At 37.8% G+C, this 16856-nt stretch overlaps 1 protein-coding gene across 1 annotated transcript in view; it reads right to left on the bottom strand.

The window, feature by feature from the left end:
- BMP5 (bone morphogenetic protein 5) overlaps positions 1-16856 on the bottom strand; it is a 145185-nt gene that overhangs the window by 58904 nt on the left and 69425 nt on the right. The window contains exon 2 of the mRNA XM_027524820.1: positions 11978-12170. Coding sequence (XP_027380621.1) covers positions 11978-12170 — 193 coding nt within the window. The remainder of the gene's footprint in view (positions 1-11977; positions 12171-16856) is intronic.

The following is a 16856-nucleotide window of genomic DNA, read 5'->3' as shown; positions in this document are numbered from 1 at the left end:
GGCAAATAGATGGGGTAACAGTGGAAACAGTGTCAGACTTTATTTTGGGGGGCTTCAAAATCACTGCAGATGGTGACTGCAGCCATGAAATTAAAAGATGCTTACTCCTTGGGAGGAAAGTTATGACCAACCTAGATAGCATACTCAGAGGCAGAGACATTACTTTGCCAACAAAGGTCCGTCTAGTCAAGGCTATGGTTTTTCCAGTGGCCATGTATGGACATGAGAGTTGGACTGTGAAGAAGGCTGAGCACCAAAGAATTGATGCTTTTGAACTGTGGTGTTGGAGAAGATTCTTGAGAGTCCCTTGGACTGCAAGGAGATCCAACCAGTCCATTCTAAAGGAGATCAGCCCTGGGTGTTCTTTGGAAGGAATGATGCTAAAGCTGAAACTCCAGTACTTTGACCACCTCATGCGAAGAGTTGACTCATTGGAAAAAGCTCTGATGCTGCAAGGGATTGGGGGCAGGAGGAGAAGGGGACGACAGAGGATGAGATGGCTGGATGGCATCGTCGACTCGATGGATGTGAGTTTGAGTGAACTCCGGGAGTTGGTGATGGACAGGGAGGCCTGGCATGCTGCGATTCATGGGGTCGCAAAGAGTCAGACACGACTGAGCAACTGGACTGAACTGAACTGAATAACACAGATGATGCTGTAAGGTGTCAAGGGTCTTGCAGTTGTGTAGCACTGCCTTTCTCATCATAGAGATCTCAGAATTCAATAGGCTGATAGCCCGGTTACTATCATTTAAGGGTTATTGTCAAGGCTTAGATATAGTCAATTACATCCTCCAACCCCATTGAAGGCACACACACACACACATACAAGCTGCTAAATGGTCATACCAGTATAATACAGATCTTTGACCCATTGGGATCATACCAATGGTAGATTGGTTGTGGTTACCTGTAATTTGTTAATATGTACGACCTTAAATTCATGGGAATCCCAGACTACACCTTTGTATCATCCCTGTAGATGTCAAGGCCATAATTTAGTGCCACAAATCCACTGAGTTCTATACCAATCACTCTCTCTAAGGGTAATAACAGGCATAGTTCATAAAGCACCCAGCCTTGTCTCATAATTACTAGATTGATCATTTTTAGTATTATTTAACCGTTCCCAACATAGAGGAGCCTTTAAACTTAAATGACCATAGCCTGGTGTTAACCATATAGATCCTCCCCCATAATTGTAGGAGTTTTCCTTTTAATAGATGAGAAGTTAATTTTTCCTTAGTTGAATTCAAAACACTATTACATCTTATACTATATATGAGACAGAAGCCTACAAGGACCTACTGCATAGCAGAAGGAAAGTGCTACAGTTAATATATTTTAATAACCTGTAATAGATGAGAATGTAGAAGAAGATGTTGGGCTTCTCTGGTGGCTCAGATGTAAGAATATGCCTGCCAAATAGGAGATACAGGTTGATCCCCAGGTTGAAAGAATCCCCTGGAGAAGGAAATGGCAATCCACTCCAGTATTCTTAGCTGGGAAATTCCATGGACAGAGAGGACCCTGGCAGGCGATAGTCTGTGGGATCACAAAAGAGTCAGACACGACTTAGCAACTAAACAACAACATATATGTATGTATAAATGTATGACTGAATCACTTGGCAGTTCACTTGAAACTAACACAACATTATAAATCAACTGTATTTAAATAAAAAAAAATTTTTTTAAACACTAAAGGAGTACATCAAGGCTATATATCGTCACCTTGCTTATTTAACTTATATGCTGGGTACATCATGAGAAACGCCAGGCTGGATGAAGCACAAGCTGGAATCAAGATTGCTGGGAGAAATATAAATTAACCTCAGATATGCAGAGGACACCACCCTTACTGCAGAAAGAGAAGAGGAACTAAAGAGCCTTTTGATGAAACTGAAAGAGGAAAGTGAAAATCTGGCTTAAAACTCAACATTTGGAAAACTAAGATTATGGCATTCAGTCCCATCAGTTCAGGGAAAATAGATGGGGAAACAGTGACAGACTTTATTTTCTTGGGCTCCAAAATCACGAAGATGGTGACTACAGCCACAAAATTAAAAGACCCTTGCTCCTTGGAAGTATAGTTATGACCAACCTAGACAGCATATAAAAAGCAGAGACATTGTTTTGCCAACAAAATTTCATATAGTCAAAGCTATGGTTTTTCCAGTAGTCATGTATAGGTGTGAGAGTTGGACTATAAAGAAAGCTGAGTGCTGAAGAATTGGTGCTTTTGAACTGTGGTGTTGGAGAAGACTCTTGAGTGTCCCTTGGACTGCAAGGAGATCCAACCAGTCCAGACTAAAGGAAATCAGTCCTGAATATTCAATGGAAGGACTGATGCTGTAGCTGAAACTCCAATACTTTGGTCACCTGATTCAAAGAGCTGACTCATTGGAAAAGACCCTTATGCTGGGAAATATTGAAGGCAGGGGGAGAAGACAGAGAATGAGATGATTGGATGGTATCACCGACTCGATGGACATAAGTTTGAGCAAGCTCCGGGAGTTGGTGATGGACAGGGGAGCCTGGCGTTCTATAATCCATGGGATCGCAAAGAATTGGACACAACTGAGCAAATGAACAGCAACAACGAAGTACATACATAAAACCCACATGCTTGACAACAGAAGTTTTAAGAGGTGACCAAGACTTGAAAGTGTCTGAAAGTACTAGTTTCTTTTCCCATCTCCATTTCAGTTCTTAAGTTGAGAAATATATGAAGCCACAAATAATTAATACTCCAGAACTAATAACAGCAATTCAGTATTAAAATTAGTTTTTCAAATTGAAATTCTTTGCATTTTAACTGTGATCACCTGATAAATAAAGTATTTTAAATCCATTCTTCTCACTTTCAGAGAATTACAGACAAGGTTTTTAATTGTCAAGAACATTTTCCATAAAAAATGGAAAGAAATAAATTATCTGTGTTCCTCCTAAGCCTCTCGTAGCCTAAGAAAAATAAGAGAAACTTTTTTTTTTTTTTAATCCTGATGTTTTGTTCAGTTTAGTTTAGCTCTTTGCCTTTGTCTGCCTGGAAATGTTGAATTACTATTTTGTAAAGAAACATGTAAACCTGTTTCATTATCTTCTTTCACTCAACAATGCTTATGCTTGCTTCTGATTATAAAAATAATTTTTACTATAAAAATTTAGAAAGTACAGAAAGGGGACTGAATTAAAATTTAAAGTTACCACCAAGCTGTTCATGAAAGCTTGCTGCTTCCTTTGTTTTGCACATGAATTTATTTTAACTAATATATGTATAATGTATAAATAAAATTTGTTTCATACTTTTATTTAATTAACATTACAGCCTAAGCACTTTTCAGTGTTACTATTAAATAAAATATCTTTAAAACATAATTTCTTTTTTTAAAAAAATAAATAAAATAAAACACAATTTCTACTTGCTGTATAAAGTGTAGCATTTCAGTATTTCAGAAAACAAAGTACAACTTTTTCTCTTCTCTTTAAAACTGAAATATTCTCAACTTATGCAATGGTAAACAATGATACTGTGATAAACATTTATATGTGAATCTTTGTCTAATTTTCTATATCTCCGATATTTCTGTAAAATAAATTCACGGATAAGCAGTCTCTCATCCGCTTTGACTGTATTTTAGAGGAAAATTAGATTATTTATTTAAAACTTGGGTTTTCAGGAACAAGCTCACAAATAGCTTCAACTGCTCATAAGCTGGATGGTGTTCATTTCATTATTAGACTTAAGGATGTACCATTACCCTTAGTATGAATCAAAGATCAGGTAATTTTTTAAACAAAGTCAACTATCATCATTTTGCTTACTTTATCATGACATGCTGCTGCTGCGGCTACTGCTAAGCTGCTTCATTCGTGTCTGACTCTGTGCAACCCCACACACAGCAGCCCACCAGGCTCCCTCATCCCTGGGATTCTCCAGACAAGAACACTGGAGTGGGTTGCCATTTCCTTCTCCAATGCGTGAAAGTGAAAAGTGAAAGGGAAGTCACTCAGTCGTGTCCGACTCTTAGCCCATCGGGCTCCTCCGTCCATGGGATTTTCCAGGCAAGAGTACTGGAGTGGGGTGCCACTGCCTTCTCCGTTATCTTGACATATAAGGAGCTGTATACAAAGGGTAACAAAAAGCAGGTGGTTACTATAATAACAGTAGCTACCATTTTCTATTATTTATCTTGACATAAAAGGTAGCTACTGTTATTATAGTAACCACGTACTTTTTGTTACCCTTTGTATACAACTCCCTAAATCCTAATAAAATAGATGCTCCTAGAAAGCTGTTGATATATTTATTAAGTATCAACTCTGGTCTTAGCACTGTGATAAGCACTAGTCCTTCCCACAACATCTGAAATATGTTTATTGTTCTCAAATGGTTATTTTTGCTTAGATTTATAAACTGAAACTTCAAGATGTGCTTTCTCCATATGGGAATTCTGAAGACTGTGCTGTTATTACTATGCACTACCATCGTCTACAATGACTTTGAAATCCTATATAGAAACGTGAAATACACTACGAAGTGTATGTGCCCTTTCTTTTTTTTTTTTTTTTTCCTTCCTCTCTATTTTTTTTCTTTTTTTTCTTTTTAAACTTTATTTTATTTTTAAACTTTACATAATTGTATTAGTTTTGCCAAATATCAAAATGAATCCACCACAGGTATACATGTGTTCCCTATCCTGAAACCTCCTCCCTCCTCCCTCCCCATACCATCCCTCTGGGTCGTCCCAGTGCACTAGCCCCAAGCATCCAGTATCGTGTATCGAACCTGGACTGGCAACTCGTTTCTTACATGATATTTTACATGTTTCAATGTCATTCTCCCAAATCTTCCCACCCTCTCCCTCTCCCACAGAGTCCATAAGACTGTTCTATACATCAGTGTCTCTTTTGCTGTCTCGTACACCGGGTTATTGTTACCATCTTTCTAAATTCCATATATATGCGTTAGTATACTGTATTTATGTTTTTCCTTCTGGCTTACTTCACTTTGTATAATAGACTCCAGTTTCATCCACCTCATTAGAACTGATTCAAATGTATTCTTTTGAATGGCTGAGTAATACACCATTGTGTACATGTACCACAGCTTTCTTATCCATTCATCTGCTGAGGGACATCTAGGTTGCTTCCATGTCCTGGCTATTATAAACAGTGCTGCGATGAATATTGGGGTACATGTGTCTCTTTCCCTTCTGGTTTCCCCAGTGTGTATGCCCAGCAGTGGGAATTGTGGGTCACAAGGCAGTTCTATTTCCAGTTTTTTAAGGAATCTCCACACTGTTCTCCATAGTGGCTGTACTAGTTTGCATTCCCACCAACAGTGTAAGAGGGTTCCCTTTTCTCCACACCCTCTCCAGCATTTATTATTTGTAGACTTTTGGATCGCAGCCATTCTGACTGGTGTGAAATGGTACCTCATAGTGGTTTTGATTTGCATTTCTCTGATAATGAGTGATTTGAGCATCTTTTCATGTGTTTGTTAGCCATCTGTATGTCTTCTTTGGAGAAATGTCTATTTAGTTCTTTGGCCCATTTTTTGATTGGGTCGTTTATTTTTCTGGAGTTGAGCTGTAGGAGTTGCTTGTATATTTTTGAGATTAGTTGTTTGTCAGTTGCTTCATTTGCTATTATTTTCTCCCATTCTGAAGGCTGCCTTTTCACCTTGCTAATAGTTTCCTTTGATGTGCAGAAGCTTTTAAGGTTAATTAGGTCCCATTTGTTTATTTTTTATTTTATTTCCAATATTCTGGGAGGTGGGTCATAGAGGATCCTGCTGTGATGTATGTCAGAGAGTGTTTTGCCTATGTTCTCCTCTAGGAGTTTTATAGTTTCTGGTCTTATGTTTAGATCTTTAATCCATTTTGAGTTTATTTTTGTGTATGGTGTTAGAAAGTGGTCTAGTTTCATTCTTTTACAAGTGGTTGACCAGATTTCCCAGAAATAGAAAATCTTAACAGACCCATCACAAGCATGGAAATTGAAACTGTAATCAGAAATCTTCCAGCAAACAAAAGCCCCGGTCCAGACGGCTTCACAGCTGAATTCTACCAAAAATTTAGAGAAGAGCTAACACCTATCCTGCTCAAACTCTTCCAGAAAATTGCAGAGGAAGGTAAACTTCCAAACTCATTCTATGAGGCCACCATCACCCTAATACCAAAACCTGACAAAGATCCCACAAAAAAAGAAAACTACAGGCCAATATCACTGATGAACATAGATGCAAAAATCCTTAACAAAATTCTAGCAATCAGAATCCAACAACACATTAAAAAGATCATACACCATGATCAAGTGGGCTTTATCCCAGGGATGCAAGGATTCTTCAATATCTGCAAATCAATCAATGTAATACACCACATTAACAAATTGAAAAATAAAAACCATATGATTATCTCAATAGATGCAGAGAAAGCCTTTGACAAAATTCAACATCCATTTATGATAAAAACTCTCCAGAAAGCAGGAATAGAAGGAACATACCTCAACATAATAAAAGCTATATATGACAAACCCACAGCAAACATTATCCTCAATGGTGAAAAATTGAAAGCATTTCCTCTAAAGTCAGGAACAAGACATGGGTGCCCACTTTCACCATTACTATTCAACATAGTTTTGGAAGTTTTGGCCACAGCAATCAGAGCAGAAAAAGAAATAAAAGGAATCCAAATTGGAAAAGAAGAAGTAAAACTCTCTCTATTTGCAGATGACATGATCCTCTACATAGAAAACCCTAAAGATTCCACCAGAAAGTTACTAGAAATAATCAATGACTATAGTAAAGTTGCAGGATATAAAATCAACACACAGAAATCCCTTGCATTCCTATACACTAATAATGAGAAAACAGAGAAATTAAGGAAACAATTCCATTCACCATTGCAACGGAAAGAATAAAATACTTAGGAATATATCTACCTAAAGAAACTAAAGACCTATATATAGAAAACTATAAAACACTGGTGAAAGAAATCAAAGAGGACACTAATAGATGGAGAAATATACCATGTTCATGGATTGGAAGAATCAATATAGTGAAAATGAGTATACTACCCAAAGCAATTTATAGATTCAATGCAATCCCTATCAAGCTACCAACAGTATTCTTCACAGAGCTAGAACAAATAATTTCACAATTTGTATGGAAAAACAAAAAACCTCGAATAGCCAAAGCGATCTTGAGAAAGAAGAATGGAACTGGAGGAATCAACCTACCTGACTTCAGGCTCTACTACAAAGCCACAGTTATCAAGACAGCATGGTACTGGCACAAAGACAGAAATATAGATCAATGGAATAAAATAGAAAGCCCAGAGACAAATCCATGTACATAAGGACACCTTATCTTTGACAAAGGAGGCAAGAGTATGTGCCCTTTCTACCGCTTCTGGCCCTTAAATGTCTTTCTTTGGCAGAGAAGCTGGAGTGCAAAAAGGGTGTCCTAGACTTACAGACAATGGCACAGTATAGGATTTTGCATTTATTACACTGTGGCTAGGGCTTCCCAGGTGACACTAGAGGTAAAGAACCCTCCTGCCAATGCAGGGGACATAAGAGACACTGGTTCCATCCCAGGGTCTGGAAGATCCCCTGGAGAAGGGCATGCCAGCCCACTCCAGTATTCTTGGCTGGAGAATCCCATGGACAGAAGAGCCTGGCGGGCTACAGTCCGTACAGTTGCACAAAGCTGGACACAACTGAAGCGACTTAGCACACATGCACACTGTGGATTAACGAACCATTGGCAGTGGAAGCATGTTTTTTTCACATATAAGGAAGGCATTTGCAAGAGATTCTCCCACCTGGACAATGATACATAAAATTGAAGTGTCAGGGATGCATGTGTACATTTGTATGTTTCAGAGATTTAAACAAATAATAAGGAACAAATTCCATACATATTAGCAAATACACAGAAGACAATAAGTATAGCATAACCCTATAGGAGAAAACCGAGAACTTCCAGATATTCAAGATGGATTAAGAAAAGGCAGAGGAACAAGATTAAATTACCAACATCCGTTGGATCACAGAAAAAGCAAGAGAGTTCCAGAAAAGCATCTACTTATGTTTTATTGACTACGCCAAAGACTTTGACTGTGTGGATCACAACAAACTGGAAAATTCCTAAAGAGAAGGGAATACCAGACCACCTTACCTGCCTTCTGAGAAATCTGCATGCAGGTCAAGAAGCAACAGTTAGAACTGGACATGGAACAATAGACTGGTTCCAAACTGGGAAAGGAGTATGTTAACACTGTATATTGTCACCTTGCTTACTTAACTTATATGAAGAGTTCAGTTCAGTTCAGTTCATGTGAAATGCCAGGCTGGATGAAGCACAAGTTGGAACCAAGATTGCCGGGAGAAATATCAATAACCTCAGATATGCAGATGACATAACCCTTATGGCAGAAAGCAAAGAGGAACTAAAAAGCCTTTTGATGAACGTGAAAGAGAGTGAAAAAGCTGGCTTAAAACATTCAGAAAACTAAGATCATGGCACCCAGTCCCATCACTTCATGGCAAATAGATGGGGAAACAGTGGAAACAGGTAACAGACTATTTTCTTGGGCTCCAAAAATCACTGCAGATGGTGACTGCAGCCATGAAAGTAAAAGACACTTGCTCCTTGGAAGAAAAACTATGACAAACCTAGACAGCCTATTAAAAAGCAGAGACATTACTTTTTCAACAAAGGTCCATCTAGTCAAGGTTATGGTTTTTCTATTGGTCATGTATGGATGTGAATTTGGACCATAAGGAAAGCTGAGCACCGAAGAACTGATGCTTCTGAACTGTGGGGTTGGAGAAGACTCTTGAGAGTCCCTTGGATTTCAAGGAGATCCAACCAGTCCATCCTAAAGGAAATCAGTCCTGAATATTCGTTGGAAGGACTGATGCTGAAGCTGAAACGCCAATACTTTGGCCACCTGATGTGAAGAACTGACTCATTTGAAAAGACCCTGATGCTGGGAAATATTGAAGGCAGGAGAAGAAGATTGAGAATGAGATGGTTGGATGGCATCACCAACTCGATGGACATGAGTCTGAGGCAAGCTCCAGGAGTTGGTGATGGACAGGGAAGCCTGGAATGCTGCAGTCCACTGAGTCACAAAGAGTCGGACAACTGGTCAACTGAATTGAACTGAACTGGACAGGAGAAAATCACAAAGGGCAACAGTACTTAATAGTAAATATTAAAAAATGTGAACTTGGTAGAACTGAATTAATATTCAGTTGAATTCACTGAGTTAAATATTTCAAAAAAATGTTCATTAAATTGAATGGAATCCTATCCAAGCTATGCCATTCTAGAGTCTGGAATGGTAGGGTGAGAAAACATCAATCAAGGAGATACATGTAGTTCAGATTTCAAAAATCATTTTCAAAGAATTAGGAAAAATATTAGTGAAATTCTGGATCTTACAGTAGATTTAAACACATATTAAAATAAGTAAAGACTTAACCAAATTATACCCAAGAATAGTGATAGAGCAGTCAGACAGAACACATGTTTATCAGCTATAATTAGAGAAATACCAAAGTTTCAAAATAGACAAATGTTTCATTTTTGGAGAGAAATGAAATTTTCCAAAACTATTATATCTGATTAAGCATCAATACTCATAAATATTTCAAAATGTATTATTAATAAAACTCAGCATATATTCATTCATAAATAAACCTATAAATATCAATGAATAATTATTAAATAATTATAAATATTAGCATTATTTTCTAATTACAAGTGTATTAGTCCTTTATTCTCATCATTGTTATTATGTCATAAATTATGTAACTGTAGTTACCATACTTACAACATAGAATGAAAACAAGCTCAAAGCATAGCTAGTTCAGTGGAGGACATTCAAAAATATCCTGAGCAGATAGAACAATGGACCTAAATAAAGTTAGGACCTTTAACTGTGGTCAGTGTAAATGTCTATATTTAGATTCAAACAAAGTAATAGGAGCCTGGTGTACAAACAGTTCCTGTAAAAAATACTTGGCATGTTGAATAACCAAGTACAGATTTAACATACATAGTAATACTTTGCAAATAGTCAAAAAGTAAGATAATTCAAGCATTTTAGGATATGTCCATGGACGAAGTAGCTGCAGTCCATGGGTTTGCTGAGCGACTTCACTTTCACTTTTCACTTTCATGCATTGGAGAAGGAAATGGCAACCCACTCCAGTGTTCTTGCCTGGAGAACCCCAGGGATGGGGGAGCCTGGTGAGCTGATGTCTGTGTGGTCGCACAGAGTTGGACACGACTGACGTGACTTAGCAGCAGCAGCAGCAGCATGGAGGAAGTACCCCATTCGTGGCTAATGACAGTTTCAAAATTGTAAATCATATCAAACAAATTCATAGTTGTGATTCTAAAAATAAAAAGTTACTTAACACACTGTCCCTTTTTTCAGGATGTCACAAGCCCAAATGTCAAAACAGACATAGTTAAAAGAGAAAATAAGTGAAGGATTTATTAACTATGGCAATATAATTAAATAGTATTTGAATCATTATTTTCAATTCTATTCATTTAATTTTAAAAGACACCACCATTATTTAGTATTTTTTAAAAAATAAAGTAGTGAGAAAATAATTAGTATCTTTTTATAAATAGAACCACCAGACTGAAATTTAAAACAAACAAAAAAAACTCACCCATAAACAAGCAGCTAGTATATGTGTTACAGCTGAGAAAAGAGCAGAGAGATTTGTTTCTGCTTTGAGATCACTGCTCTGAAAATAACAGTGTACAGAGATAAGCTTCTATTAAGGTGTGTCCTGTTGAACTAGTGTTTCATAGGATATTAAGGATAACCAAAGGAAAAGATTCTGTAGTTGATTAATTTTGAAAAAGACTAGGTAAAACTAAATTGACAGGTTTCTTTGCTGACAAGACTTTACTATTTTGATATGAACGGTGAAGCACCTAAAACACAGCCTGACAAGTAGACTTTTGAAATGCATTTGACCCCGGAAGCATTTTATTCTCTTCTTTCATTGAGTATTATAAGGAGTTAGTTTCTATGGAACACTCACTGGAAAATCCTGTACACTCTAACACCAAAAAAAAAAAAAAGCAAATGTCAGGAGCTAGAAATATTCAATAAGGAGAGAGAGGCCTCAGCAGGTTCATGATAGCTGTCTCTAAATGTTTGTCTTGTCAAAGAAGGAATAGTATTTCATTAAAGTGGAAATCTAGATTTAATGAATGGAAAACAAATTCCACCTTAACGTAATATCTCAATGAGAATTAAAAAGTAAGAGCAGTCTAACAAAAGTGCTTATCAGTTGTCAAAGGTTTTATATAAATAAAAGGTTTACCAATTTCTATATTGGTAGAAGGTCTGAAAATACCACTAAAGTCTCTTTCTAATTCTTATATTTGATAGCTCATTTGCAGTAATTATCAGCTGAGGTTTTCATACATTTCATGTTTCAGATTCTTCGTCCATTTTTGTACCATTTTGAATTAAGCATTTTATAAACAGAAGACATACAGATTAGCTGTCCGAATGTACTGCAAATACAAAACCCACATAACAAGTATACACAGTTTACACTTAACACCAGGAAAAAATAAAGTCACTGTAACTTAAAAGACAAGTGATTTAAATAATGTTAATCATAAATTCCATATGTGCAGAATTAAAATGGAAGTCTTCTCATTTTAGAAACGAGGCAACAGGCCTGGAGAACACATACAGGGGAGCATAAGACCATAGAGCACAGATGGGTGTCGGGAGTACGAAAAAGCTGTGAAATATACGAGGCACGTTTCAGTCAGTTACATGCGTCTTCCACGTGTCTATACATGCCTTGGTGCCATCACATGCAAACAAGCATGATTCGACACATTACACGGGTTATCAACGGATTTTACTACAGTGTAATGTACATCTGCTAGGATAATAAGCCAGATGAAATACTGATACCTATTTGCGTATTCCTTGATGATCTGATATATGCTAATCTTAATCGTTTCATTTTCAAACCGGCCGTTGCTCCTATCCTTGTATATCCGGAATTCGGCAGCCGTCACTGCTTCTCCTTGAGGAATCTGCGTAAGATCGAACCGGAATTCTTTGTAATGCCTTCGCTGGTGCGAAAAATCTTTGTCTCTTTCAACTGAAACCAACAAACAGAAAAGGAAGTAAAACGTTAGTCCTTTATTAAGTATGGAAATTAATGGTAAATTCTTTCACTTTGGAAAACAAACAAGCAGGATGTTATAAAACTGGGAAAACACTAAAACCACAGACTCATATGTGTTTCTAGTTAAAGGAAATTCCACAAACCAACAGCCTTTAGTTCAAAAGCAATATAACCTCTGCGGTTTTATACAAATTCCTGGCTCCTAAATGGAAAGGTTATCCAAAAATGTTTTTTAAAGGGATGGTTGTAAAGTTATTACTAGTGTGTGTATCCAGTACCGGAACAGAGGAGGCTTCATACAAGAATTAGGACTCTGTGATAGAAAGCTCCAGAGTTCCAGGTGAGGTCAGCGGTGAGATTTAGTACAGCCAAGGGAGGAAAATCGGAAGGCGGCCCAGGGAGCTGCCGGCACAGCGGGACTGTGTTTATGAAATTTTAGAGGTCAAGGAAATAAAACAAATTCATTTTCACAAGGAAGATTATTTCTAAAATGTCTTCCCAGGAGAGTTTTTTCCTCCTTTTAGCAAATGCAGTGCTCTATTTTTTTTTTAATGCACTTTCATTAGTTCTTAGTGGTTACTGAGTGCAACCTCCCCAATTGAGCCCCCCTCCCTCCGTCCCCGCCTCTGCACCGGTGGTGCAGCAGCATCCAGTCTCCCAAAGCCCTCCGCCTGTTCTTAGGCTCCGTAATTGAGAGAGGAACACGATTCCGCCTTCAGCAACCTTCCTACCAAAAGAGGTCAGAGAATTTTTCCTCTTGGGAATGTGAAGGAGTGTTGAAGAACTCAGGACAGGAAGTGTCAGGCATATCATTACATAATCTGGCTTTATAAAATGCTGCATTGCTTGATACAGTCTATGCTTGTTATCCATCAGGGGTCTTGGCCTTCCCTAATCAATAGAAATTGATCAGAGGTCAGACAAGAAATTCAGACAAGGCTTTACTGGGGCCCCTGTTACAGCAGCAGGGAGCAAAAGCAATAGATGCCCTTGCTTCCTGCTGAGGGGAGGGTGGCAGTGAGCCGGCTCCTTATAGGAGCTGAGGGTCCAGGGTCCAGGAGTCAGACCAGAGAAATGGCTCAGACAGGTGGTGCTGTGTGCAGGGGACATGTGCAGGACGCTGCTTTTGCTCTCAACACCCTGGTTTTGCTCCAGGCTCTTTAGAAGTGGCAGTTGAGTTTTTGATCTTTTTGTATTTGTTGTCTCTATTTTGCCCCAACTGGCATACACATAGTTATTTTTAGCCCCTTATAGTTTCTTTGTATTTTTTTACTCAAGGAGACCAGTCCAGGCGCAGCACTGCAGTGAGGAGTCCTGCATCCCACCTTGTCTCATGCTGGGTACCAAAGTCTTTCTTAAAGAGCCACCTAATGAAAGGGCACATGTTTAGTAATGACATATCATTTGATGGAATTAAGTTTCGCAGCATTGGTAGGTTTCTTAAAATCTCAGTTATCGCAGATAATATTGGACAGTGAAGCCTGGCAGATGATGGTCCAAAGAGACATGACAGAAGCAATTTAGCACGCATAGGACAGGTTACAAAAAATCCACTGCAAAGTACTGTGTTCCAAGTGTCTCACAAACCTACAATAATATTTTTTACCTACATTCAGTGATATTTCATTGCTAAAATGTCATTAAAGAAGATAAAAGATGTATGCTATAAAAACAACTCCCAAAGTTTGTTAATGGCATTAAGATACAAGAATATCTTTAGGAGATTAATTAAAATGTCATTACCAACACTGCTGGAAATTTATGACATTGGGGTCCTAAACCAGAGGAAGGTCAGGATTAAGAAAGAGAGAAGGTAGTCATGATCATTGAGGAGTGATTTTGGGGAACCAAGGCTGCTTAAGTACCAGCATCAGACAGGTTCCAAGTCTGAGAGGAAACTCATGATAAAGAAACCCACAATCTTTGCCTTTATCCTCTAAAATAATCTCTGGTTTATTTTCCCTAGAGGAGTAGCAGGTGGTTTAGGAGAGCAAGAAACTCAGCCCCACCTCCACCTTAGATACCTACCCCAGCAAAAAGGAAAAGGTAAGCTATGCCTGGAGTCATCTTCATCCCATGAACTTGGAGAGAACGGTGCTCTCAGGCTGCCTGGCTACACCAACACTATCTCCCATGACTCATGAACTTTTGTTTTATTTAAGTATCATTATCTTGGTCCTAAGGGCTTCCCCTGTGGCTCAGCTGGTAAAGAATCCACCTGCAACGCAGGAGATTTGGGTTGGATCCCTGGGTTGGGAAGATCCCTGGAGAAGCAAAAGGCTACCCACTCCAGTATTCTGGCATGGAGAATTCCATGGACTGTATAGTATAGTCCATGGGATCACAAAGAGCTGAACATGACTGAGCAACTTTCACTGGTCCTAAAAGAGGTTCATCCCTGGAGAAATTAATTAACCTTTCCCTAAATAAGAAAGATGACTGCATTTTTAAGATCCTATTGTGTTCCATAAATTAAATCGCTTTTATGTTTAAACTTCAGCTGACTATAGTGTAGTCTGCTATGAACATGTCTCCACCTCAAAAGTGTAAGCACAGAAAATTACCTACAAACTGGACTTCTAATAGCTAGAGTGTACATATGAATTTAAAATTGGCCAAAACTCTTTTTTTACACACTACGTTTCATTCACTGTAAACGTCTTCTTTTTTGATCCTCATTGAGACAACACAGATATCATGAAACATATTTAAATAAAACTGGTTTAAGTATTTTATTAACATTAACACATTATACTTCATAACAATCTGTGGGGTAGGTTCTATTATCATCCTAATTTTGAAGATGAAGAAACTGAGGAGGCAAAGAAACTTTGCGAAATAATTTGAATCTGTGAGGTAGAAAGTTAGGCATCAGCAACAAGCAGTGTCCTGTCTAAAGGGATGCAAACTGATCTCTAAACTCCATGCCAGGCACACCCAGGAGAGCTCACAGATATGCTTCAAAGTAATCACACAGACTTTTCCACTCCTGCACAGGCACCCTAGGTACACAGGCAGTGCAAAATAACCACAGGGGCTTCTCTAAGTAACTTTGGGCAGTAAGGAGTCCATTAAGGGCTCATGAATATTTTACATTTAATTATAACAGACTGAATTATGGGAAGACATAAACAACACAGCTTGTTGTTATATAACTTGGAATTGTCAATTGGCCTTGAGGGTATGCCCATTTGAATTCCCTTTCATTAATTGGTGGTGGGTACAAGTCCTGCTTTGCACAGGGCATAGCCAAAAGTAGGAACTGGAAGTATGAAAGGGGGAAGCCAAGAGGGATCGATAGGAAGGATGAGAACTCCTTCGGGGTCAGCCTGCTCCCGTGTCTTGGGAGTGTCTGTCTTATAAAAGATCCATGAGCTGAACTGAGCTGTAACTTGTCTGTTGTTCTACACCTTTTACTCCATTGCTCCAAATTTTTGATGTGACAAGATAAGAACCGAGGAAGAGAAATAAACTGACCTGACAAATCCAAGCACTTGAACCAAACTGTGATTCTTAACACGAGGCTGGGCTGCTTGTGCTAAGAGACTGTTACTTTGTCCTAAGTATTTATGCTTTAATAAAGATCAGATAAATTTGAAATTTGGGATTAACAGATACACAGTACCATATATAAAATAAGTAAACAACAGGACCTACTCTATAGCACAGGGAGCTATACTCAATACCTTGTAATAACCTATAGTGGAAAAGAATCTGAAAAAGGATATATATATATATATATATATGCATACATATATGTATATATATGAATCATTTTGCTGCACACTTGAAACTAACACAACATTGTAAATAAACTATATTTCATTTTTTAAAAAAGGAAATAAAAGATCTGAAATTTTGCATTTACAAGTCCAAAATCCAAAAAACTCTGTAAACTGCAATTTTGGCTTTAGCTTCAATTGGCATAAAAACTGAAAATTAACCAATTTGAGATGATTTTTAAAGTCCCCATTTATCCCCACTTTATATTTATTGCTTTGCTGCAGAAGTGTTCTGTTTGTTTGAGTGGGTGGCACGGATCCAGACTCTGCTTGAGAAATTCCACACTTTAGACTCTAAGCACTCATCAGTCATTCAAAAGTATATATTCTCTATTCTGAAAGTCAATATTCAAAATTCTGAGTGATAACAACCATTATTCAATTTTCCATTAACAATCAATTTTGCATTTGAAATTTAGACAAGAATAACTGTAATTTTGAACATCAGAACTTTGACATGAGTTTGTTAAGGTCCAATCTAGAGCATGCACCTGCATGATGCAGATGAGTATTGAATTCATATTATGTAAAGTCATCTACTGTTCTGGAATCCCCTGTGAGATGTTAGTGTAATAAAGTGGAAAGCTAGAGTTTCAGCTGTTATTATAAAATTTCAGTTTTCTAATCCAGGCTCTTTAACCTAACCCCTTAAGGGGGCAGATTTTCAAAGAGTTTAATAAAATTTTATATTAAATATACCACACAGAATAAAGTTGCAGTGCAGATTTGTCCAGCAATTCAAATTCCTATATCCTACTGCTTTGAATTATAATTGCACCAGTAAATTCCATGGGACATGTTGCAATGAGTAATGGAATAAAAGTAGTATTTATATAGCCTTGCACTCCTAATGATGCTCACAAATATTCACAAGGTA

Source organism: Bos indicus x Bos taurus, chromosome 23, assembly GCF_003369695.1.
Source record: "Bos indicus x Bos taurus breed Angus x Brahman F1 hybrid chromosome 23, Bos_hybrid_MaternalHap_v2.0, whole genome shotgun sequence".
Taxonomy (NCBI): Eukaryota; Metazoa; Chordata; class Mammalia; order Artiodactyla; family Bovidae; genus Bos; species Bos indicus x Bos taurus.
Note: the sequence above shows the minus strand (reverse complement) of the source record. Positions and strands in the feature narration are given on the sequence as shown.